This window comes from Eimeria necatrix, genomic scaffold (assembly GCF_000499385.1).
Source record: "Eimeria necatrix Houghton genomic scaffold, Enh_scaff1, whole genome shotgun sequence".
In the NCBI taxonomy this organism is placed as follows: Eukaryota; Apicomplexa; class Conoidasida; order Eucoccidiorida; family Eimeriidae; genus Eimeria; species Eimeria necatrix.
In genome coordinates, this window is record NW_013651811.1 from 94,484 (window position 1) to 116,761 (window position 22,278).

The 22,278-nt window shown below is 52.5% G+C and overlaps 4 protein-coding genes across 4 annotated transcripts; 1 reads left to right on the forward strand and 3 right to left on the reverse strand.

Moving 5' to 3' along the window:
* Window positions 1–2,595: 2,595 nt before the first annotated feature.
* ENH_00026520 (MYST-family histone acetyltransferase-A, putative) lies at window positions 2,596–7,322 on the reverse strand (the record flags this gene model as incomplete). Its single annotated transcript, XM_013577993.1, has 10 exons — window positions 2,596–2,826; window positions 3,224–3,349; window positions 3,692–3,821; window positions 4,377–4,481; window positions 4,960–5,031; window positions 5,409–5,580; window positions 5,772–5,881; window positions 6,070–6,360; window positions 6,674–6,762; window positions 6,924–7,322. The coding sequence occupies 10 exons, from the start codon at window positions 7,320–7,322 to the stop codon at window positions 2,596–2,598; spliced, it is 1,725 nt and encodes a 574-aa protein (XP_013433447.1).
* A 1,138-nt stretch (window positions 7,323–8,460) lies between these two features.
* On the forward strand, window positions 8,461–10,052 carry ENH_00026530 (ribosomal protein S16, putative; the record flags this gene model as incomplete). The annotated part of the gene is made up of 4 exons (XM_013577994.1): window positions 8,461–8,526; window positions 8,776–8,856; window positions 9,483–9,719; window positions 9,942–10,052. The coding sequence occupies 4 exons, from the start codon at window positions 8,461–8,463 to the stop codon at window positions 10,050–10,052; spliced, it is 495 nt and encodes a 164-aa protein (XP_013433448.1).
* Window positions 10,053–10,511: 459 nt separating this feature from the next.
* On the reverse strand, window positions 10,512–15,046 carry ENH_00026540 (hypothetical protein, conserved; the record flags this gene model as incomplete). The annotated part of the gene is made up of 5 exons (XM_013577995.1): window positions 10,512–11,265; window positions 11,576–11,847; window positions 11,938–12,747; window positions 13,156–13,477; window positions 13,710–15,046. 5 exons carry the CDS (start codon window positions 15,044–15,046, stop codon window positions 10,512–10,514), a joined length of 3,495 nt encoding a protein of 1,164 aa, XP_013433449.1.
* Window positions 15,047–17,412: 2,366 nt separating this feature from the next.
* On the reverse strand, window positions 17,413–18,957 carry ENH_00026550 (hypothetical protein, conserved; the record flags this gene model as incomplete). Its single annotated transcript, XM_013577996.1, has 1 exon — window positions 17,413–18,957. The coding sequence occupies one exon, from the start codon at window positions 18,955–18,957 to the stop codon at window positions 17,413–17,415; it is 1,545 nt and encodes a 514-aa protein (XP_013433450.1).
* Between the last annotated feature and the right edge of the window lie 3,321 nt (window positions 18,958–22,278).

Here is a 22,278-nt window from a genome sequence, read left to right on the forward strand (position 1 = left end):
TGATTGGCTCTGTAAAAGGCAAGGCAGAAAAACTCAAAATGCATACAAGCAGATGAACGCTCTCCTTAGTAGAATAAAAAAGATTTTTGAGGCTACCTAGACTGAAAGACTGTGGCTCAAGGCCCGGCTTTGGGGTCACATAAAGGTATTTGTGCAAGGAACGTGCTTGGCTGCTAAAGACACCGTAGGGCTCCCTTCTATTGGTTTGAAGGGTTTCTGACTTCCAAAAAAGTGCAGTTTACCTTTCTATTTAGCTTGTGAGGGGCTTGATGTTCTAACATTATGGTGCGCCGATGCCGGAACAATTAATTATGGAGACGCGAGCCGGTATTGGCTCACCACAGCCAGGACATGCTCCGGCGTACTTTTCTGCGCATATCTCGTGGCTATACAAACCCTAAACAAGCACACACAGGGAGTTTGGGAAGGGCTTGAAGCGAAAGACTCAACCTTCGCAGCCGTTAAGACAGCAGGCGCACCAGCAACGCCAAAACACCGAGCAACCAGTGGAAATCCCAGCGCCCACAAAATATAAGTCTACTACCAGAATAATGCAGCCACAGAAAATGCAGTACTGGAAGGAACTGCGCTATTGCAAATCCTATGAACGGGGCGGCACCATTGGTGTCAACCATGTGCGCATAGTTCTCTGGCAGCTGAGTTCGCGAAACTGTGGTGAATGCCACATCATTCGCTTCTAGAAATAGCATATTTATAGCACCAGAACTCCCTGAAGCATGGGGATGTTAACACTGTGGGAACCTGCCCATGCCTTCTGGAAATCGGTGGCTGCGATACGGGGTTAAACCCTAATGGTCGAACGGTAAGCCCTCTATGTACCTCATAGGCACTTCCCTGCTGCAATGACTTCACGAATGCAACACTATGGGCTATGATGGGCTCTCCAGGATCAAGTTGAAGGGAGGCCACGAGGAGAACATCCCGGCAGTAACAGCTCCTGCTATTTGACTACCTGGGCCCTATGTATTTATGTACATATATATTGGGAATGCATGCTGACCTTCTGTGACGATTCTTCAGTAACTACCTCAAGAAATGTTCCTCCCAAAAGTTCAATGTGTGCATATTCACCAAAGAATAGTTCATACATCTTCTTTATGCCATCGGACTGTAGAGTAGACATCTTGAGTCATCGTCGCCTCATCCACCCGTTTTCCTTGGTATGAAAGGGCTTTAGCCTCTAGCGATGGTGCTGCCTGTCGGAAATTTTTCGTTGGCGTAGCTTTAGTCACACAAACCGTGATAACTATGGTAACGCTTTTAAAACACACTGTAGCTCTAAGGACGCCCTGCGCGTCATTTCCTTTGAAAGGATTCAGTGGTATTTTTGCTCTGAAATATGCAGTAAAGCTGCTTCGTGCAGCGCCTTGCCTTCCCCGATACAGGAGCATTGAAGCCTTCTGAGTTTTGGGGGACTGCACACCCATTCGTTGGTGGCCATTAGGAGTTCTCGGTGGGGAATGACGACCAGTCAATTTGCAGTTGGAACTGCCTGAATCCAACAAGATTAGGCATCGTTGATCGCCAGAACCCAACCCAATAACTAGCGATGCCGGAGGCGGGCTACGTTATTTATAGCGCAGGTCCTCTAATGCTGCTCTTGACCAATCCTACGGGAGGAGTCTGTTTCTTTCAGTGGCCCTCAATGAAGCGCAGAAACCTGGGAAGCTTTCAAGAGCTCCGCTCGTTGCTCGTGCGTCATTCAGTCTAAGAGCAGCCTAGACACGCGGTGGAACATTCCCTTCGAACCCGGTTGGCCACCCATCATCGCCTAGCCCTTGATCCCCTGTTCTGACAAGGAGATGTCCATTGGGAAAACTACAGGGAATCTTTGCAGAGATCCTTAAGGGTGTACATCTTAGCTCTGCTAAGCAAAAATTAACTCGCCTGCTCTGGTAGTCCCTCAGACGCAGGCTTTCAGGAGCCCTTTTTGCAAATTTTTTGCTTGCGGCACCTCGCTGCACCCGCTCCGTGCGTACGACGCTCTAAAAACGCTCTTTACTGCACTCTCTACTGCAGTTCTAGATACCAAATTGCAGCTGCTAAATATATGCGTAACACTGGACTTTAGAATCATGAATTCCTACACTCCTATTTCTCCACTGTATACGCAGAAATGCAATAGCAATCGCATTGCGAACGCCTTCGCAGAAAGTGTTGCGCTATCTTAGGCGGAAAAGTACAGTTCACCTCCACATGTATCTGTTACTCTTTAAAAATTATCTCCAGAAAACGTAACAGCGGCGGCAACCGCAAACCAGTGGAGCAGCTACGGCAGCAGCAACCGCAGAAGAAGCAGGTGTTTCTGCCGTTACTTTTGATGCTGCTACCATTGCTGCTGCTCACGCCAGCCTACCAAGCTATTCGGGTTAGATCTGGAACCGGCAGTGACGGATCTGCATTTGCAGTATCACGCCGCACGCAAAGCGTTTGGGCGGTCGAGGTCCAGTCAAACCTGTGCTATGAAGTCCCAGAAGCACGCGCTGGAGCAGTCCACTTTGCCAGTAGCAGCATGACGCCACGCCGTGTTGCGTGTACCACAAATGCATGCATGCGTGCAGCCTCTGTGTCACATTAGGGCTGCGGCGTGGCTTCCAAGGGCGCCAAATAGTAGTCGTAGGGCACCCAGTGCAGGGCCTCCTGCACGACCTGTCTCGACGGCCTCCCAATGGAGCGTCTTAGCGCCTCCGCCTTTTCTGGAGGCAGCAGCAAAAAGCAGCAGTCCCCTTTTATTTGCAGCACCCCCTGCTTCTCCAGACAAGCCAGCACGTCTTGAAACTCTATCGAAGTAGCCTCGGATAGCTCCTGTAGCACGGCAAGCAGGGCATACACAATATATGGTAAGTTTACTTTATATAAGCACTCCTCATATGTTACCTAAACATGCACAAGCGCTTGCATTCACGTCGGCTGAAAGAGGGAAGGTATGCATTTATGTCTATGGGTGCTGACTGCCCTGCAACAGAAAGCATCAGATGCGACAGCAGCGGAAACCACATCACCGCCGGCGAAGCAGCAACACAGATATAACTGCAGGCTTCAACGCCTGTGTCGGTTTGCTAATCCGAGCTTAGAAACCGCAGCAAAAAGAGCTTTACCATAGCACTCCTCAAGTAGTACTAGTGAAAGCAGCAACATAACCAGCAACCGCGCCATCACTATCTCTACCCACCCCATCCCAATTACAGCTTCAGCAGCTAACCTGCAGTGACACTCTATTTCGAGGTGGCTTCAGCAGTGCCAGCAGCTGCTCCGTCCAATAAGCAAAATACGTAGCCCGCCCTAAATCCGAGAGAGGCCTCTCGGGACCCCCCGCCCTTCTTTCTCGCTTAGACAAAGAGTAACTAAAACTAATCAAAAATTTGCCATAGCCCTTGCGCTGGTGCTGCAGCAACAAGCCTCATCGAAACAGACACGTACAATGCACTGCAGCAGCAGCAAACGCAGCCGCACCAGCAGCAATTACAACAGAAACAACTTGCAAATCGCAGCAGCAAAGATGAACGTAGCAACTCTAGTCGCGCAATTCAGGAGCAGCAGCAGCGAAAGACGAAAGCAGAAACCCGTTCAGGCGCCAATACCTGTACAAAATTTGCAAAATTCGCATTATATAAAACGGGTGGGCAAGAGATCAGGGTTGTCATCAACAGCAGTGTAAGCAGCGGCATACCTGCGGCAGCGTGAGAAGGCACGAGAGGTTATTCTTTGAGTGCTTTTCTTTGGAAAAGTATCCTGTGATGTGGTGTCCTTTGCTGTCGTACTCCGTCATAACGTAAAATACGAACAAGTTCACAGGGTGCCTGTGCACCGCAGCAGCAGCAGCGGCAGCGGCAGCGACAGAAGCAGCGAAAACATCAGCAGCAGCAGCAGATGGCAGTATGTAGAACAAACAGCAACAGTGCGAGTATAAGGGATGAAGAGGAATCAACAAGCACAGCCGCGACAACGCAGTCACATGGCCTTATACGACGAGATAAACAACGACGGAGGCAGACATACAGGACGAGCACGCATGAAAATACCGCAGGCATAGACACACGAATATTACAGCAAGAATGCTTGAACAAAAAACGATCCGGGCCAACAGTCTTGGATTTGTGCAGTAAAAGCACAGAAAAGAAACGCCGAAGAAAAAAGCAGGCGTTTGTCTATCAAGCGCCTCCCCCGGACGAAGCCAACGAGAGAAAGAAACAAGAACAAACAAGAACGGTGACAACAATGCACAATTGAGAAGAGCCCGGATCATGACAGTGAAAAGAGGGAACCGTGGATACATAGAAAACAGTGATGCATATACAAGTAGAGATAAAAACACAGCAGCGGAAAATGCAGGCAGACGCGCGCAGCTAACAGACCTTAGCGTTTTGTGGTCTAAAAACAACTTCGACAAAAAACATAAGTTCTCGCAGTAAACCCGACAATGAGTCCCGTCCACCTCAAACATAGACACTCTGTCGTCTCTGCAACAACAGCGCAAAGCCTGAGTCCTTGGCACTGAAGCCCTAAGCTCCAAACTCTTGAACTTAGCTGTGAGCGAGGGATTCTAACCAAGCCAATGGCCACAGGCAAGCAGGCACCTTCCAGAGTAAATTTGTGTTTACCCGCTACATTCGGCATATTGCTTTAGTCGGTCAATTGTTTTCTTTCCCACAGTGAGTCTAAGCAGCTGTGCCGTCGTGAGCCTCTGCAACTCTCCGCCTTTCCGTCCTGCCTTCGTCTCTTTTTTGTTCTAATTGCTGCCTGCCTTTGCATGCCTTGCTTTAGCTGGTTCTCCCTGCCTGACTCTCTTAAATCTGTTTCCATCTCTGCTTCTCATCTGCAAATCTCTGGCTCTATTTCCGCTCTCTGTCTAGGTCCCTGTTCTGCCCATGAATTTCATAAATTCTCTCATATTTCTTGCTTAGTGTCATACAGCCCCATTTCGCTTTAATCACGAACCTGTAAATTTCATTCCCCGGTGGATGTCTGCATTCGCAGCACAACGCGTGGCGCTGCATCTCGCTCTCGTGCCTGCACACCCCAAATGACAACAACAGCACGAATCAACGCGGCGGACAAGACAAACGCTTGGTCCCCAGCACAACAAACGCATCAATGGCAGTAACAACAGCGGCAAAGGCCGCTGCGCCAGCACCGACAGATCAGCAGCATCCCGGAGAGTCACAATACCACAACGGTGACTATCCCACGTAGCCGCAGAGCCAACAGCAGCGCCAGCATAAAAAACCAGGAGCGGCAGCGTCGCCATGAGGGCTCCCTTCACACCACAGCACCAATGCTGTTACGAATCAAAGCCTCGTAGGATGGTCAACAACATTAGAAGGAGCGGCGGCAGCAACAGCAGAGCCCGCAGCAGCAGCACACGCCGCAAGAGAAGGTAAACTTACACAAAGAAAGATAGGCAGAATTCGCATATGAACAGCACAGGCACGTCTTGTACTTCCGCCGGGTACGGGGAAAAGTACCAGCAGTCCACCAAATGAGACCCAATAGAAATCCTCTCCACAGTTTTCAGCTTGGTTGCTTCTTCGTGCTCACGCAGATACTCCTCGTCGAGACCTGGGGACAACTCAGGCAACAGGTGCTGCTGCTGCTGCTACTGAGGCTGCTGCTGCTCGTGTGGCTTGCGCGTGCAGCAGGGGCTGGCAATGCCGCTCCCTGTATCTGCTAAATGTCAAGGCCTCACCTACACAGTTGTAGCCACTATCTGTTTGCGTTTCAGGGCTCAGGGTTTGGAGCTTAAAACTTGCCTGCATGCTCATCTTCATCATCTGTTTCTCCCTTTTCTGCCACGGGGCCCTCGGGTGGCAGCTCTTCGCGAGTCTCTCTCAACTCAGACCAGCATCGCCAGCAGTCCAGCCTAGGCACAAACCCTACATTTTAATCTCTAAACCCTGGGCACTGAGCTCCGACATCTAAGCTTTTCAGTCCTGTAAAAAGGGAGAACGATGCCGCGCAGAAGACTAGAAAGGGCGTAGGATATAGATACGGTTTAGAAGTCAGCAGCGGCCCTCTTCAAGGGTCTAGGGCCTAGGGTTCAGGGCTTGCCTTCTGTCGAGGCCTAAAAAGTGCACGTAGTAGTCATAGTCACTAGGCTTGAGGGTAGCTGCTGCTTCAACAAAGGCGCTGCCCTCGAACCAGCTGCTGCTGCTGCTTACTGCTGCTGCATCGGCTGCTGTGCTGCTGTCACCTGTGGAAAGCTGCTGCTCAGATGCAGCAGCGGCAAACACTGCTGCCGGTGTACCCCGAGGCCCGAATGGGCCTTTCCTTCTTGCTGCTGCACCCAGCGTTGAGGGTATCCCTGCTGCTGCTGCCGCTGCACGGCGTTCTGCGTTGGGCCTGCAGGTTTCACCAACTTAGCACACAAAATAACTGCAGTAACCAAAGTAGAACTGCCACGAGGATCAGCAGCAAAAGCAGCAGTAGCTCTTGGTGCAGTGGACCGCAGTGCGACAGAGGCAACGGCAGTAACGACAGCAGTACAGAAAAGTACGGCAGCAACCGCGGCAGCACCACCAGCAGCAAGGTAGCACATGAACCATAAAAATCAGACTGACGCAATCATAGCAGCAGAAGTGGAAGCAGCACGGCGAAAACGACAGCAGCACGACGCAAGCTATAACGGCAACAGCTGCAGCAGCAGCAGCCACACCTGGCATGTACTATCTTGCAGGGCCTCCAGTGCTGGGAAACGGGATCTCGAGCCCACACAATGGCCTTCGCCGACAGCGCGTTGGGAAACTGCACTCGCACACACTGAGTCTCAAGTCTGGGGCCTCAGCCACAGACTTCGAGGCTGAAACCCTTTCCCCTAGAGTCACATCTGCGGACTTCGGCCCAGGAATGGGCCGCTCATGCCTCAGCAGCAGCAAAGCAACAAATATTCAGAGTTTCTTGTTCACCTGAAGAGCATAGCTGTCAGTGAAACGGGCTGGGTTGAGTTGTTTGCCTCCCTTGGGCCCGACGCCCTTGACTTTGCTGTTGCTGCTGCCACCTCGAGGCGGAGGAACTGCGCCACCTGCTCCCAGCGGAGAAGCCACTGGCCCTGCTGCAGCGCCTGCTGCACCTGCTGCACCTGCTACTGCTGGAGCTGCTGCGGCGCTCGCAGCTCCGTGAAGAGGCACATTCGCAGTAGCAGCAGGGGGGCAGCTCCCCTCCACATAAGACGGTTGCAGGCTCGCGCTACTGCTCGTGCTACTGCTGCTGTTGCTGCTGACGCACTGAATCTTCTGGGGAGGGCCCACATTGTCGCCGCAGCTGGCGAGGCTGCTGCTACTGCTGCTGGTTGCTGTCCGCTTCATTAGGACCTGATCTGTTACGTTCTTGATGCTGCTTCTGCTAAGCCACTGCTCTATGCACAGCTACGGCGAGCTACTCCGCTTCCTGCTGCTGCTGGCGTTCTTGTCGCCGCTGCTGCTTCGCTGCTGTCCCTGCGGCCCTGTCTCGGTAGCTGTCTGATGGCCGGAACATGGAGAAGACCACACAAGTGCTCCAGCTTTCGCAGCTAGTTGTGCAAGCGACAAAAAGCAATTCTTAGAGATGCTGGTGTAGGGGTTAGCACGCCTGCCTCTAGTGCTGCTCCTCCCGTCGCCGCTGTTGCTGCTCCTGTTGTCGTTGCTACTGCCGTACAGCCATGGCTGTCCAATGATGTCAAAGCAGTTTAGCTTTAAAAACGTCAGGGGGAAAGGGTGTGGAGTGGCGCTTCGGCTCTGGTACTGCCGCTGTTGCTGCTGCTACTGCAGCTACAGAGCAAATAGCAGCAGCGGCAGCTCCAGCTGGCTAAAACGGGTTACGGTGACCCTATTAAGTCTGTATGCTTCCATGTTGTTTTTCTAATTTTGTGTTCTAGCTGCCATCGTGCCTCTTCTCTGCATCAACCTAGACTGAGGCCCCATACCTCGAGGCATGCTCCTGCTGCAGCTACTGCTGCTGCTATTGTAACAGCTGTTGTTCTAAGCATTTACACGTGTTTCGTTGTTTACACATTCATTTTTTGTGAGTGAAGGGTCGACCGCAAACCGGGACTGCTACAGCAACGCTCCCAGCAGCAACTCCAGCAGCAGCAGTAGCATTACAACTTACGCAGCAGCTGTAGCTGCTGTTACAGCTGCTGCAGCAACTGCTAGTTGTGTAACTTGCGTTGCGAGAAACGCTCCGCGTAACGCACGCAGCAGCATTGTTGGCAGCATTTGCAGCGGGAGCTGAACGAGCAGCAGCACTCCGAGCAGTAGCTCCAGTTGCTGCTGCGGTTATGTTGAGCAAAGCATCCCCAAGTATCAGCAAGCTAGGCAGCTGCAGCAGCAGCAACAACGGTAGCGAGAGCAGCAGGCGCCGGAGCTGTATGCACTGGTAGCAACGACAGGACACACAGCAGCAACACAGGCAGCAGCAATAGCAAGACGCTCTCACGCAGCAGCCAGACAAGCAAAAGCAAAGAATATGGTGCGCAGAATGTTTCTACCCTTTTACTCAAAGGACCGAGGACCCCCACGAATCCGCATGCAGGTGCTGTCTCGAAACTGTTGCTGTTGCTTTTATTGCTATTCTTTCTGCTGCTGGGCACTTGCTGTTTCTGCAGTTGCCGATCTAGAGCTGCTTGTGCAGCTTCGTCTTCATGACTTTCATTCTTCGTTTGTGTGGCTTGTGCTGTTGCTGCTGCTGCCAGTACAGGTGATTCGTTGCAGCATATTTGCCGCTGCTGTTGTGAGTAGTGTCGATGGTGCTGCCGTAGCTTGTTTGCGGCTGCTACTGCAGGTAATGGGCACTAAAGGAAGGCGCTTCTACAAGATCGTGGCTGCCAATCAGAGGGATCCGCGAGATGGGAAGCATATGGAGGTGCAGTTGCTACGTCTATAGCTGCCGTTGCTGCTGCTCCTTTTCCACAGCCTGTTGCTGCTGCTCCTGCTCCTTTTCGACAGCCTGTTGCTGCTGCTGCTGCCTCATTACGTCCTAGCATGCGTTAGTGCCCACGTATCTTCCGATCACGGGACGCATTGACACACGTAGAGTCGCCAGCGGCAGCAGCAGCTGCTGCTACAATGAAAAATTCAAAAGCAACAGTAGCTGCTGCTGCATCTGCTTTCGAATTCTCATTTGTTTTATTTGTTGCTAGTTCGACTTTGGCTCAGTTGACCGGCTGTTGATGCTACTTGCCGTACGCATCCGAAATGGCTACTTTGGCCGCTGCGTCTCCCTGCGTTTGTGTTTGCTTTCTCGTCTTGTCTTTTGTCCAGAGCCTTCTGTTCTTTTCCACTTTATTTGCTTCTCGTGTTCTTCGCTTATTTCCTTTCCTCGGCTGTCTTTGCTGCGCATCCCATCTCGACCATCTGATTCATTTGCAGCTCTTCGTTCCAACTGTGCAGGTGCCGGCTCTTCCCGCCTTCGTATGTTTTGCTGACTTTTCTGTTCAAACGAGTACACTCGGCCAATCAACTCAATTACTAGTGATTGCATATTCTCAGGTCCTAGGCAGCTACGTGCCCATTCCCGGCTCCTCCACCTCTTCAGTCGCCGAGCTGCGCCTTCGCTTCTCGCGGGTCAAGTTTTGGTTGGCAGCAAATGCCTCAATGTCTTTGTCTATTTCTCGGCTGCTCGGCAGCGCCGGCCTTATTCCCCTCCCCCCTCCCCTCTTTGGCTGGAGGTGCAGGGGCAGGTACCATGAGCTGCTGCAGCAGCAGCAGCAACAACAGCTGCTCAGAGTCAGCCCAAATACCGTCACCCAACGGCTTGCTGTTGCTGTGGTTGTTGTTCGTTTGCTTATCTCTTGTTGTGCACAATGCTTAGAGTGCCGGAGTGTGAGGACAGGGTATGATGCTTCTTCCGTTCACCCAGTTCGCTGAATTCACTTGCTGTTACTGCTGCTGCCATTGCTGCTGCTCCTGCAGTTGCACTCGCTGTTCTTCTTGCTGTTACTGCTGCAGGAGAGCGAGCTGCGGAATTTCTTTAAGTTGCCGAGTCCAATCAGCACGCAACTGGTGGAGAGAGAAACTGAAAAACCCAAAAAAGAAAACGTTCGAAAAATTGTTCGATAAAACCTGCAGCAACAATTGCTACTGCTGCTGCTGCAGTGGTTCGAACCGTTTGCTGCGGAGATTACAGCAGCACTCTAAACTGCAGACACTTCATTTTGTTTTTGACCGCAATTCGCAACCGCTGTTTATTTCATTTTTGGCCTTAAGCGACTCTGCCTGCTGCTATTGCTGCTGTCGTGGTGTAGCTAGGGTGGCGTTGGCCCCGTGTTGCGTCTTCTACTAAGAGGCAATAGACGGGCAGCCCAGTCCGTGAATCTAATATTTTCCTCAGCAGCACCTCAATGTAACTATCCGCACATAATTGCGGCCGCTGTGGCAGCAGCACTGGCGGCAGCAGCAAAAACAGCAGAGCCACAACCGAACGCAGAAGCAGCAAAACCCGAGCAAGCAAGTCGTTGATGGATATTTGTGCAGATAATGCCCCTGCTTCTGCCGTGGTTGCTGTGATAGATAGTGGTCTTATTGCTGCTGCTGCTGCTGCTGCTGCTGAGCCACGGAGCCACTAGACTTCCTGCTGCGTCGGCTGTCTGCTGCTGCAGCCATGGAAGCTGCTGCCGCTGAAGCGGATATTTCCTCGTCTCTTGCGACATCAGATACATTAAAAGCAAATGTAACTCTTCTGCCGCTACGCGTTATCTGGACTGAGCCTTCTACCTGCTGCTGTTGCTGCTGCTGGCGCAATTCTCTCTCGTGCCGTTGCTGAGTGCTAAGTCCCAGCTGCCGTCGCTCAGTCAAAGCTTCTTCTGCGTCTGTTCTTGAGGGGGCATACAAGGGGCTTTCTCTGCTGGTAGCAGCCGCAAGTGCTTCCTGTTGCTGTTGCCGACGGGTGGCGAAGGATTCGTGGCTTTGCTCTGCTTGTCTTTGAAGCAGCAGCTGCTCCTGCGTTTCAAGATGTAGTGGGTGACGCTGCAGCTGTAGCAAAAGTTGCTGTTGTTGCTCATACAGTCTTTCTACAGCACTTTGTGATATCTCTAATCCTACGGCTGCAGTCGAGGGACCCCTGTGCTCCTCTCCCAACAACAATGCTGCTAGGCCAGGTGACGCTGGAAAATGTGAAGCGGAGGACGAGCTGCCTGGGCTGCCACCCGCGGTAAAATGCCATCCTTCTTCTGCTGCTGCTGGAGTTGCTGCATCTGCTGCAGTCGCTGATGCAGAGCTACCAGAGACACCGGGGTCGGAGGCACCCCACAAAAGCTCATTGCCAATATCAGGCCTGCATGCAACACTTCAGACGAAGTAGCGTGCAGGGTGTAATTCCTGTGCTACAGCTAGGCAAGCTACAGCTAGGCAGCTGCAGGTAAAAATCAGCAACTAGGCTGCAGCATCTGTTGCTGCATAGCTGCTGCGGTGCCGGGTCAGTAACAGCAGCAGCGGCAGTAGTAGTAGCGACTAAGAGCCACACGAACAGCCATATGAGCATTGGCATGCACAAACACTGGTTTGGAGCAGCAGCAGCAGCAGCAGCAAACGCAGCAACAAGATAAATATGAGCAGCAATAATGTGTGACGTGGGGTCCCCTTACAGCGGCTGCAAGCTCGTGAAGGCTCGGGGAGAAAAGGCACTCGCGCTGCTGCTTTCTTCTGCTGCTGGTGGGACTAGTTGCTGGTGCTGCCGAGCTCCTGCTGCTGGTGCTGATGCAGAAGCTGCCGCTGCTGCTGCTGGTTCGCTTATTGGCCTGCGTTTCCCACGGTGCCCTCGAGTGCCTCGGCGGCCACTACCAGCAGCAGCACCAGCAGCACCGCCAGCCCCCACCCCGTGTCTCTCGAGGCTTTCTTGTTGGCCAGAGGGACCCATCTGCAGCAGCAAAACCGGCTCCGAGTGAAGCTTGTCAAGTGCTTTACTAGGCTTTAGGGTTTAGAATTTAGATATAAGGGCTCCTCTCACATGCCTCTTCTTCAGCCGTCGACTGCTCAGGAAAGACTCAAGGGTTCGCAGCAGATGCTCTGTAGATGACACGCCACTGCTGCTGCTGCTGCTGCCGCTGCTGCTTCCGCTTCTGCTGCTGCTGCTGCTACTGCTGCTGCTGCTGCTGCTACTGCTACTACTGCTGCTGCTGCTGCTGCTGCTGCTGCTGCTGCTACTGCTGCTGCTGCTACTGCTGCTGCTGCTACTGCTGGTACTGCTGCTGCTGCTACTGCTACTGCTACCGCTATACGTGCTGCCACGGCTTCTGCCGCTGATGCCACTGCTGAGCTGCTTGATGGTGTCGTCGAACTCTCGCCTCATCGAGTTAAGGGGATCCTCAAAAAGCATTAGGGGATCCGCAGGCTGCTCTGTGGGGTCCCGCGGGGGCCCCAAAGTATCCATCTGCATCTGCTGTGTTTGCTCTGTCTCCCTTCCTGCATCTTTCCCTTTATCAGAGGAACGACCCTCGAATCGCACTGCACGCTGCTGCTGTGCTGCGTGAGCGCCGCAGCTCAGCCCAAAACCAGCTGCAGCAGCAACAGGAATGCTGCGGGCAGTAGCAGCAGAGCCAGTAGAAGGAGGAGCAGCTGGTGCAGCAGGTAGAACTGAAGCCGCGCAAGCCCCTTGGGAAGAACTTTGGCAGCTGCTTGCAGCAGTAGCCGCTGCTGCTGCCACTGCAGGAGTGGGAAATATGGGCTCTGGATAGGTCGACGGGTCCTGGGCTGTCTCAGCACCTCTGCACGCTGTATACACCCACTCAAGGGCCCTGCACACTTCAGCAGCCGCCGCCTAAAGCCAGTGCAGCAGCAGCACAAACAGCATCAGCAGCAGACAAGGACAGGGCCAACATCACGAAGAGACAAGCTAGCAGTAGCAGCCACACAAGTTACGACGGCAGCAGCAGTAGCAACAACAGTGTTAGTAGAAGCACGAGTAGCAGCAATTAAGAGCCAAAGCATAGGGAAGCCGCAGCAGTGACTCTTGGCTCTACCTGCTGCTTTTGCTGCGACAAATGGACAGCAGCACAAGAAATAGCAGCAGCAGCAACACAAGAAACAGCACCAGCTGCAACAGCACGAATTGCAGCAGTTGTCGGTCACAGCTTAGGTAAGCCGCAGTAGCGACGTTTTGTTCCTCTTGTTGCTCTTGCTGCGGCAAATCGATAGCAGCTCAAGAAGTAGCAGCAGCAGCACTCACAACAAGGCTCCCGCTGCGCGCGGGGTCTCTGGAAAGCAGCATCACGATTTCGTCCATTTCAAGACTCCTCTCTGCTGCAGTTTGATCTCTATGCTCATCCCCGCAGCGGCTGTGGCTGCCGCTGCTGCTGCTGCTGCTCCTTGGGGTGAAAGTTGTCCCATGATTCTCCGCACCTAGCTGCTGTTGCTGCAGCAGCGGCTGCTGCTGCTGGCTGCTCGCAGCTGAGGAGAGTCTGCCTTGTAGAAGCGGTGCAAATATAATTTTTAGGTAAACGTCAAATAGAGGCTCGACAGACGCAGACAAAAGCAAGGCAAAATGGAACCTGGCAGCAGCAGCAGCATCAGCAGCAGCACCAGCTACAGCAGCATCAAACAGAGTGGAAGTCAGCGCAAGCCACGCCTGGTAAGCCGTCAAATAGACCAGCAAAGAGTTGGACGAAAGCAGGGGGAGCAACTGCAGCAGCAGCAGTAGCCGGAATAGCGCCTGCATGAGCTGACGCTCCAGCACCAGCAGGAGCAGCAGCAGCAACCATAACTGCGTTGGCAGGTACCTACTGAAATGCCTCTGGATTTGTATGGTCTTTCCACCACTGGTTCAGACAGCCCGTCAGCAGCAGCAGGCGCAAGCACTTCAGCTGCTTTTCCATAACCACGTCCCTAGTCTCCTCGTGCTGTCGCTGCTGCTGCTGCTGTTCTCGGTGCATTGCCTGCTCTGGCAGGCAGGTGGAACTGCTGCTGATGCCTTGATGGAAGGCTTCTGCAGCAGCAATAGCTGCAGCAGTAGTTGCTTCTGCGGTTGCTGTGCTGCTGGCGCCAGCTCTTGAGGTATCCCCCGGTGCCTGGTGTCTGTAGGCCTGAGCCACCAGGTCTGCTGCTGCTGCTGTACCAGCCGCAGCAGCCAAAGCTTCTGCTTGCATGCTCACGTGACTGCTGCTGGAGGCTGTGCCTGCTGCTGTTGGCGCCCGATTATCAGAAAAGGGGCCCTCCAACTCGAGAGCCAGGTCAACAGCAGCAGCCACAGCATCAATGTCTTCACTTCTAATGCGGCGGTAGGCGATGCTGCTGCGGCTGCTTTGGGCAGCCTCCCGCTGCCACATAGCTTCGATTGAGGCCCTCAACTGCTGCCTACGAGATAGCAGTGAAGCTGTGGTTGGGTCCTGTTGCGGTGCGGATGAAGATGTCGTGGGTGTAGCTGCTGGTGCTGCTCTTGCTGCTGCTTCTTGTGTACCTATTGTTACTGCTGCTGCTCCTCGCGCGCTGGCTGATGCCTCAGCTGGAATTGATGACGGGGTACCTGCTGCGAAAAGAACTTCACGGCTTTCCTCTTTTCGTTTTACAGGGGCTTGTGAAGCCGCACCTTTAGGCGAGCCCTGCTGTGGCAGCGCAGCAGCAGTATGTACACTGGCAGCGGCGAAAGGAGAGGCAACATAAACTCCAGGAGCAGAGCCTAGAGAAGAGCCTTCAGAAGCAACATTAGTCCCCGGAGAAGCTGAAGTAGTGAAACCAGAAGCAGCAGCACGCACAAGAACAGCGGCAGGATCAAGTGCAGCAACGGGAGGAACACCAGCAACGCCAGTAACCTCTTCCTGTTGCCCGCCGCCAAGTTGCATCCATTGTGACGTTGCGGCAACGGAAGCTCCCATCAAAAGGCTTCGGCGCTGCTCCGCAGCTATAATTTCTGTATTCCCTGCAGCTTCTTCCCCAACTACAGCACCAACAGCAGCAGCATTGGCAGCTGGTGGCGGCTGTGCGGCTGCCGCTATTGCTTCTGTCGTAGGCACTAGTGTTGCAGCCTCGGCTGCCGAAGTAGCCTGAGGGGGTTCTTCTGTGCATCTCAAAGAAGGCAGCTGATTACCACCTGCTGCTGCTGGCTGCTGTCCTCTCGGCTTCATGCTGAGGGCCCCTCGGGAGGTTCGAGATGCGCCGTGGGAGCCCGTCGCAGGTGAGGGCCCCCAATTTTGCCCGCACCGCTGTGAGGCTTCAAGATGACTGAGATATTTTAGTGCAAACGCTGGAGAAGATATGGGAGAAGAGAAGATTGCTGATGCTGCTGGTGATACTCGCGTTGCTGGCGCTGCTTGGGGTCACTGATGTTGCACTGCCGTTTCGGGACTTTTCTGCTTCTGCTGATGCTGCTGTAGCGGAGGTCAACTTCGGACAACTTCGTCCGAAGAGATGCTGATTGTTTTCTTGATTACCCAGACGGAAAAGCCTACTGTAAAGCCCGTAAGCCCCAAATTGTGGAGCCAAGTAAGACATGTTCCCTATTTTGAAATAGCAAGTGTGATGGTCATGTACCTGAAGCAGCAGACAAGCCTTTGTGTCCGCAGAAGAAAGCAAAGTCTTTTGACCTATTCGCCTTGAATATTGTATGTCTTCTGACACAGAAGGGGCCCGGAGACCTCGAGACGGAGCCCTTGCTGCCGCCTAAACCCTCTTAAAATACAACTGCCTCTGTTTTTCATGCGGTCATCGTAGTATTTCGCAGAACCACGGAATGCAACAGACTAACTAAGCGACCCGATACTGTCGCCCGCGTCGGTGGCCAGCACTGCAGCTACCGTAAAGCTGCAACACTGGGATGTGTTAAGTAAAAAGAGTAGGGACTAAGAAAAGGCTTTAATTTCAATCCATTTCGGCTGGCTGCAAGTACAGCCCACGCGAGTACACGGAAGCCACAATCTACACGGACCAGCTCTCAAGAGGCCAACGGCCTGGCCACGAGCGCCTTTACTTCCCGCTACTCCGTATATGGGTTAGTTCACATCATATTTTGTTTTAATATATATTATTCAACCAACATTTAGGTAATATGGTGAGCAAATTGCGAAAGAAGGCTTGTTATCGTGCGCGACTCTCCTCCAATTGTAGTGACCTCGGTGTCGCACTCCGGGTGACCTCGCGGTGGCGAAGGGCATTCCGCTTCAAATAGATTTCCTGCAGTTTATATTATATAAACTTTGAATCCCCACTTTATCTGAATATAATCAACACTACACTACCCCTTTATGCCAAAGAATGCACAACCACGAGGAAACGGACGGCCTTGTGGAGGCACGCAGGGGAATACCCACTGTCTCTTCCCCTCTGCGTCGGTCTGTCCCTAACTTCGTCCGCATTTCTACTTTTCTACGCACTACAAACTTAACTTCACTTCTACACTGTCTTTCAGAAGCCGCGTAAGCATTCCTTCGCAGGCTCCTTCGTCCGCCCGCAACACGGACATCCTGCCACTTTAGTTGAATGCCGATCACGCAGAGCCCACAGAAGGCTTGTCAGTTCGGCATTTCGCTTTCATCACAAACATAATCTGTTGGGTGACCCGCCCGTACGTTACGGAAATCTAGAGTTGCTGCACAAGAGTCTGCTGCACAGACTCTTCTGCAGGAGTGTAAACAGCCACTGGACAAATTGACACGTGGCACAGCCTCTACCCTCAGCATGAAGAACCCCAAAAAATCCCTCATAGTTTGCATCTCTCGTTGATGAGCTAGTCTTCCGGCAACGAAAGATACGTGTGAACTTGTGAAGGATTGCTATTCACAGATGGACCGATTCATTTAACTATTGCTCAGGCAGTATCCGTCTAAAGCGGAGTCCAACAAGAACAAAAAACAAGATAAGCTGCCAACATGAATTCAACAGCTTGCAATGGCTCGATGCCAGTATAATATGGGACAACTGGCGCCAGTCACACATCTTGGAGGCCCTTGCTGTTGCTGTCATGTAGTAACTGTGTGCGTGGTTGGTCAAACTCTGTTGCTCCACCCCAATGATGCTGCATGGGCACAAAAGCGACTGGGAGGCGGGGAATGGGAAAGCCAAGCAAAAGCGAGCCCAGTGTGCTGGATTCCACAACAGCTGCAGCCAACGTTCAGCGTCTTTGCACGGCACACAAATGACTGCACCTGCGCTTGTCATCTCCGGCCCCGCGTAAACGGCAAATGCGGCATGAGTATACGCAGCGGCGCGCTTTAAAAAGCTGGTTTCCCAAACACAAGCAAGCGCTGCGCGGTAAAGATAAAACGATGCCACATGCTTTACGTATTTGGTCGCCGACTGCGCCATCTTGCCCCGTAACCTCAGCAGCTCACCATTTGCGTCTGAGCCTCCTGCAATGTTACTTTCGACAAAAAAAGAGTTCTCTTCTGCCGCCTTCCGCCTTGCCTGTTCACGAACACGCCCAAATCCCGTGTTCTTCATCATGCTCACGTTTGTTCATGAAAGACACAACGGTAGCCCGGCAACCCTGACCCGCTTATTGCCAGAGGTCTGAAAATTCCCTCATAACTTCATCCGCGGTTATACGTTTTTCCCGCTTAACCTGCAGCAACCTAGTGAGCAGCTCTTGCCACCGCTCTGGCACGTGCGACTTCGTCATGTCCGGGACAAGCACAGCGCTTGATATATCTCTCTGTAGTAGCTCAGTGAGATGAAGATACAGACGGTCCATGCTATGCGCAGGTGCTGACAAACCGTACGGCAGATCCCCCGTGAACAGTTCATAGAGAAGAGCACCCAGAGACCACAGATCGCTCTTCGCCTCCGGCACCACTGGCGTTGCCGTTTCTAGGCCCTTCTTTATGCTCATGAAAAGCTCTGGCTCGATAAAAGCCAGCGTGGCGCCGACAAATTTGCCTGCTTCCGTCCCCGCAACATTAGTGGAGGCGAAATCACCCAATAGGAACGACCCGTCAGCCCGCATGAAGCAGCTGCTCAACTTCAAGTCGTTATGGCAGGCGCCGATTTCCTGCAGGTACAATACCTGCAGCAGCAAGCGCTGTGCAATGTAGACCTTCGCGTCCAGCGGCAGCAACGGACTATGTTCTACAAGGGTCTCGAGGTCCCCATAGAAGAGCTCCGTCAGCTGCACTTTGTTCGAAACAACCAAACCGTCAGCGTACAGATCCGCCGGCATATCTTCGAGTTCCGCTGTCGCCAGCGGCACTGCAATTCCTCTGTGGGAGGCGCCCTTAGCTGCGGGCGTCTTGTCCAGGGCTGTGCGTATACCCTCTTCTTCAGACAAAAGCAATTCAGAAAGCTCCTGCGTCACGCGTTCCTCTGTGGAGTCCCCCTCCTCGTCTGAGTCTTCGTCTTCTGACGTTGACCTGCTTGCTTGAATTTCTTCTTGATCTTCTTGGTTCGCTCCAAAGGGCACCCGCAGCGCGAAGAAACGTTGGCTTTCCTTGTCTTTGACCTCCAGGATCAACGAGAACAACCCCTCGCCCAGAAACCGCGTCACTTCGTACTCAGTCCCGAACGTCTGCGTCACAGAATCGTCAAAAGGTGCAATTTCTTCAAGGCGCACAGTCTGGCCGACAATTTTCCTCGAGAAACCGCCAGACAAATGGTACGCGAGCATTTTCAGCGCCTCGCGGGCGTTCTCAGAGGCTGGGGGGCCGCTGGCTTCCTGCGCCTTCTTCAACTCCAGCGCCGACAACGCCTGAGCCAAATACTGCTTTCCGCGTGCAGCATCGGGCGGCAGCCGCCGCTCATCATCCACCCTCCGCAGCACGGGGCGGCCAGTGGCACTTGAGGCCCCCGCCTGATCCGGCCTGACGGCCCCAGCAAGCGAGCCAGGCTCCCCGTGGTGCAGCTGGCGACTCACGCCGAAAATGCTGAAGGCCACAGCCAAGCTCGAGAGCACCATGAACAGCAGCGCGCCGCTGTACCTGCGGCGCCCATGCTGGCGGTGCAGCCGACCCGTCTGAGGCAAGTCCGCCAGCAAAAACGGAGGATCCAACATTTTGAAATCCTTTGGATTGCCCGACGGCGACGTCGCACTCGGTGACGTAGGATCCATCTTCAGCACTGCAGTGGAGTGACGGGGCCAACAGGAGGACGCCTGAAAACGGCAGCAGAATTGGAGGGAGCACGTGAATTGAATGCTGCGGAAGCAGCCAGACTGGACCAAAATGGGAGGCTTCGGGAGTCGCTATGTTCACAACAAAGCTGCCGACAAATACACTATGCATGCACCACAAAAAACAAACAAAAAAGCTACCACCCCCAGTTTCCTCCTCGCCAGCCTCTTTACTTCCACTCCCCCTTCGTTCTGCACATGCAAGTCTGCTAATTTGCGGCCACGAGTACGCTTCGCGAGCAACTCAGCAGCCGCGCGACCCAATCCACGCAACAAAAAACGACAAAACAACTAGTGTGGATTCCAAGACTTGCTTCCCCACTATGTGAGGCGGGAATCTGATTCTATGCAAACATTAAGCAATGCTTAGGAGCCGAAGCTTCCGCAGCTTTCAATCGCCCATAAGGCACCCAGGGCTTCCGCTTAAATCCGCAGGGACAGGCCTTGTTGGCTGGGCGTCTCCAGCCAGGAACACGGTAAGACCTCGCTAAGGGGGCAATTTGCTTTTGAAGTATTTGTAGCGATAAATCCAATGCATAAGCGAGAAGTCAACTGCACGAAGTGCTAAGACGTTTTGAGACACAGAGGGCGCGCAACGCCGTGGATGCACGTCAACCGTCGCTGAAGTCCCGTGCGTGCCTTCCTTACATAAATTCAAATGAATTCGCCTTTGTTTTCCTTTTAGCCGCAAATTAAAAACAACAAAATGAGGCCGCTTGTCACCTCCTGCTCGAACTGTGGAGCGGTTCTGGACCACGCGCCGGGAAAGCGGGTACCTGTTCCCGCACGGCAGCCCCCTTCAGGCCTCAGCAGCGCACACAGCATGGGCGTGCGCAAGGCGGTTTCTTAGAGTATTTCTTCTGAAAGATATTTGTAGATCGAGCGAAATCCAAACATCCTAGACATTTCAACCTACTTGCCTTTCTTTCTTTCGCCACTGTTCCCCAGATCCTGCCCAGCCCTTGGCACAGCCCCCACCCCACAAAAAATTGCTTTCTGGGACGCTCTCAGGCGGCCTTGAAAGCCAACCAAAGAAACATTGACCAGATTTAGTGAATACTTTGTAAGATCGAGGGTAATGAATAACAAGGCAGGCAAAGCATACTGTAAGGGCGAAATGCCGGGTGGTGAGCGGCCGCAGGAAAGCAGCATCGACAGTATCGCGGTATTTAAGTTTGTACATGTGTTGTATAGTGCAAGGAATTAGCCAGAGCTTCATTTCCTGAAGAAAATGTAACTACTACACCTTAACCAGCCTATACTACCTCATGCCCTGGGAAGCTCTGCTTTAGCTTTTTTTTTCGTGCTGGCAGCGTTGCCCACCATAAGTTACCGCAATAAAGTGTGTGTACTTCCTTCTGCACCGGAAACTAGGCTTTTCTGCGGTATATGTTGAGTAGTTAAGGTCTCTTGAGGCAATGTTGGCGCAAAGTGGTCCCTTGGGAACGTACTTATGTCGGGCAGTTCCCTTATGCTGGCCTCTACAAACTAGTGCCACGCTTCGATGCTGCTTCGAAAAACGGAATAATGCGGTTTAAATACATGTAACAATTGAAGGTTTTGCATTAAGTAGAAAATACAGATTTATAGCACTTGGAGAGATCACGGGCTGCAGCTCTGGGGTTAGGCTGATGCCGATTTGCAGGCAGTGGCAACGTCGATGAGAGGGGTTCCTTTCCATTCGAGAATGCAAAGTGCTTCCGGGTATCTTAGTTTGGTGTAGTTTCCTTTCAAGAGGGCAAGATGATTCCGGGTATCTTAGTTCAGTGCTTCTTAACACAACAAAGCATCTTGAATTCATTAGACGCATGTGGAGGTGGTTTCCATGTGCGTGAGATTGATGTGTCTGGGTGAGGCCATATATACTCATGCGCCTGCGCAGCAGAAATAATATGTGGGTTACAGCACGATCCAGATTCAGCAAAGAGAGAAACTGATGTACATTTATGGAGAGTGGGCCTTCTTGTATTTTTCGAATCGCATGCACGGGGGAGCTCACGCTTCAAATAAAGGCTGTAAATTTTGAATAACTTGCTGAGCCGCAACTTCCAGTTTTCCAAGGTAAGGCAGAAGCCGCAAAAATGAATATGCGGACACAACCCCAACAGCTGGGTCAAGGAATGAAGTTGGCCTTTTGGGGAACAAAAGCAACTCTTGTGCTTCTGCTTCTAACTAGCGTAGAATTCAGTGACTTGGGTTTTCCCCGCAATTCAAGGGACGCCAAGATGCAGCAAAGCCCACGGGAAAATCCCTAAACCACTTTTTCTGCCTAAACGACTTCGTGTTCAACTGAAGAACGCGGCTTGAGACAAGGCAAAAATGAACTTCAGTAGCTGCAGCTCATTCCACTGGCACTTCAGGCTCTGCGCCAGGCCAGTCGAAGCCAGGTGAGAAATATTTAGGCAAAAAACTGTTCGGGCAAAAAAAACCACTTGATTATTTCTGAAGAATGGCCGAAACTTGCAGCAGGCTTTCTGCTGCTGTGCTGGTTGGTGTATATGCATATCTCTATATCTTTTCCACACGCATACGAATATACATATCTATAACACTGTATTTCGATAAAAGGGAATATATGAGCATGCGAGGCTATCGGGAATATATGAACATGCGAGGCTATACAATCTCATCGATGAATGGGGAATTGAGGCAAAGTGTTGAGGTCGAGCCTCGCATTCACAAGTGCTGCGGCAGCTGCAGCGCAGCACAACCCCTTTTCGCCACTATGACAGAGGGGATGAAGCTTAACTGGAATGATTGCGATACAAAGGGCTTTTAGTCACTTTTGTGGTAGTTAGCAGCTCCGAGGCCTTGTTCCACTCTAGGCTGCAGTCGCAGCTCCAAGAAAGTGGAATAATCCATAGAAAGCCCCCTTCACCAGCAGCGAGTGCGAGCACCCTCTCATCATGAATGAAACAGACGATGCAAGAAACAGGAAATTGAAACCTAGAGGCGACTGGCAGGCAACGCAGAGCTTCCCGCTGCGGTGCAGCTTGTGGTGCAGCGCCAGTGTGTGAAAGAGAGAAGCAAATGTGAATTATGGGAAAAGAGAGGAACAAATATGCATTGTGTGAAGCAAATGTGAATTGTGGGGAAAGAGAGGAACAAATATGCATTGTGTGAAAAGATAAAAACAAAATAGGCCGTAAAGAGCCGGGAACTGAGGGCTGGAGCATTCTGTGCAGTATCCACACGGCATTGTATGCTCAATTTGAGATGGCTCGAAACCCGCGAAAGGCTTTTCTGAACACCAGCGCATTA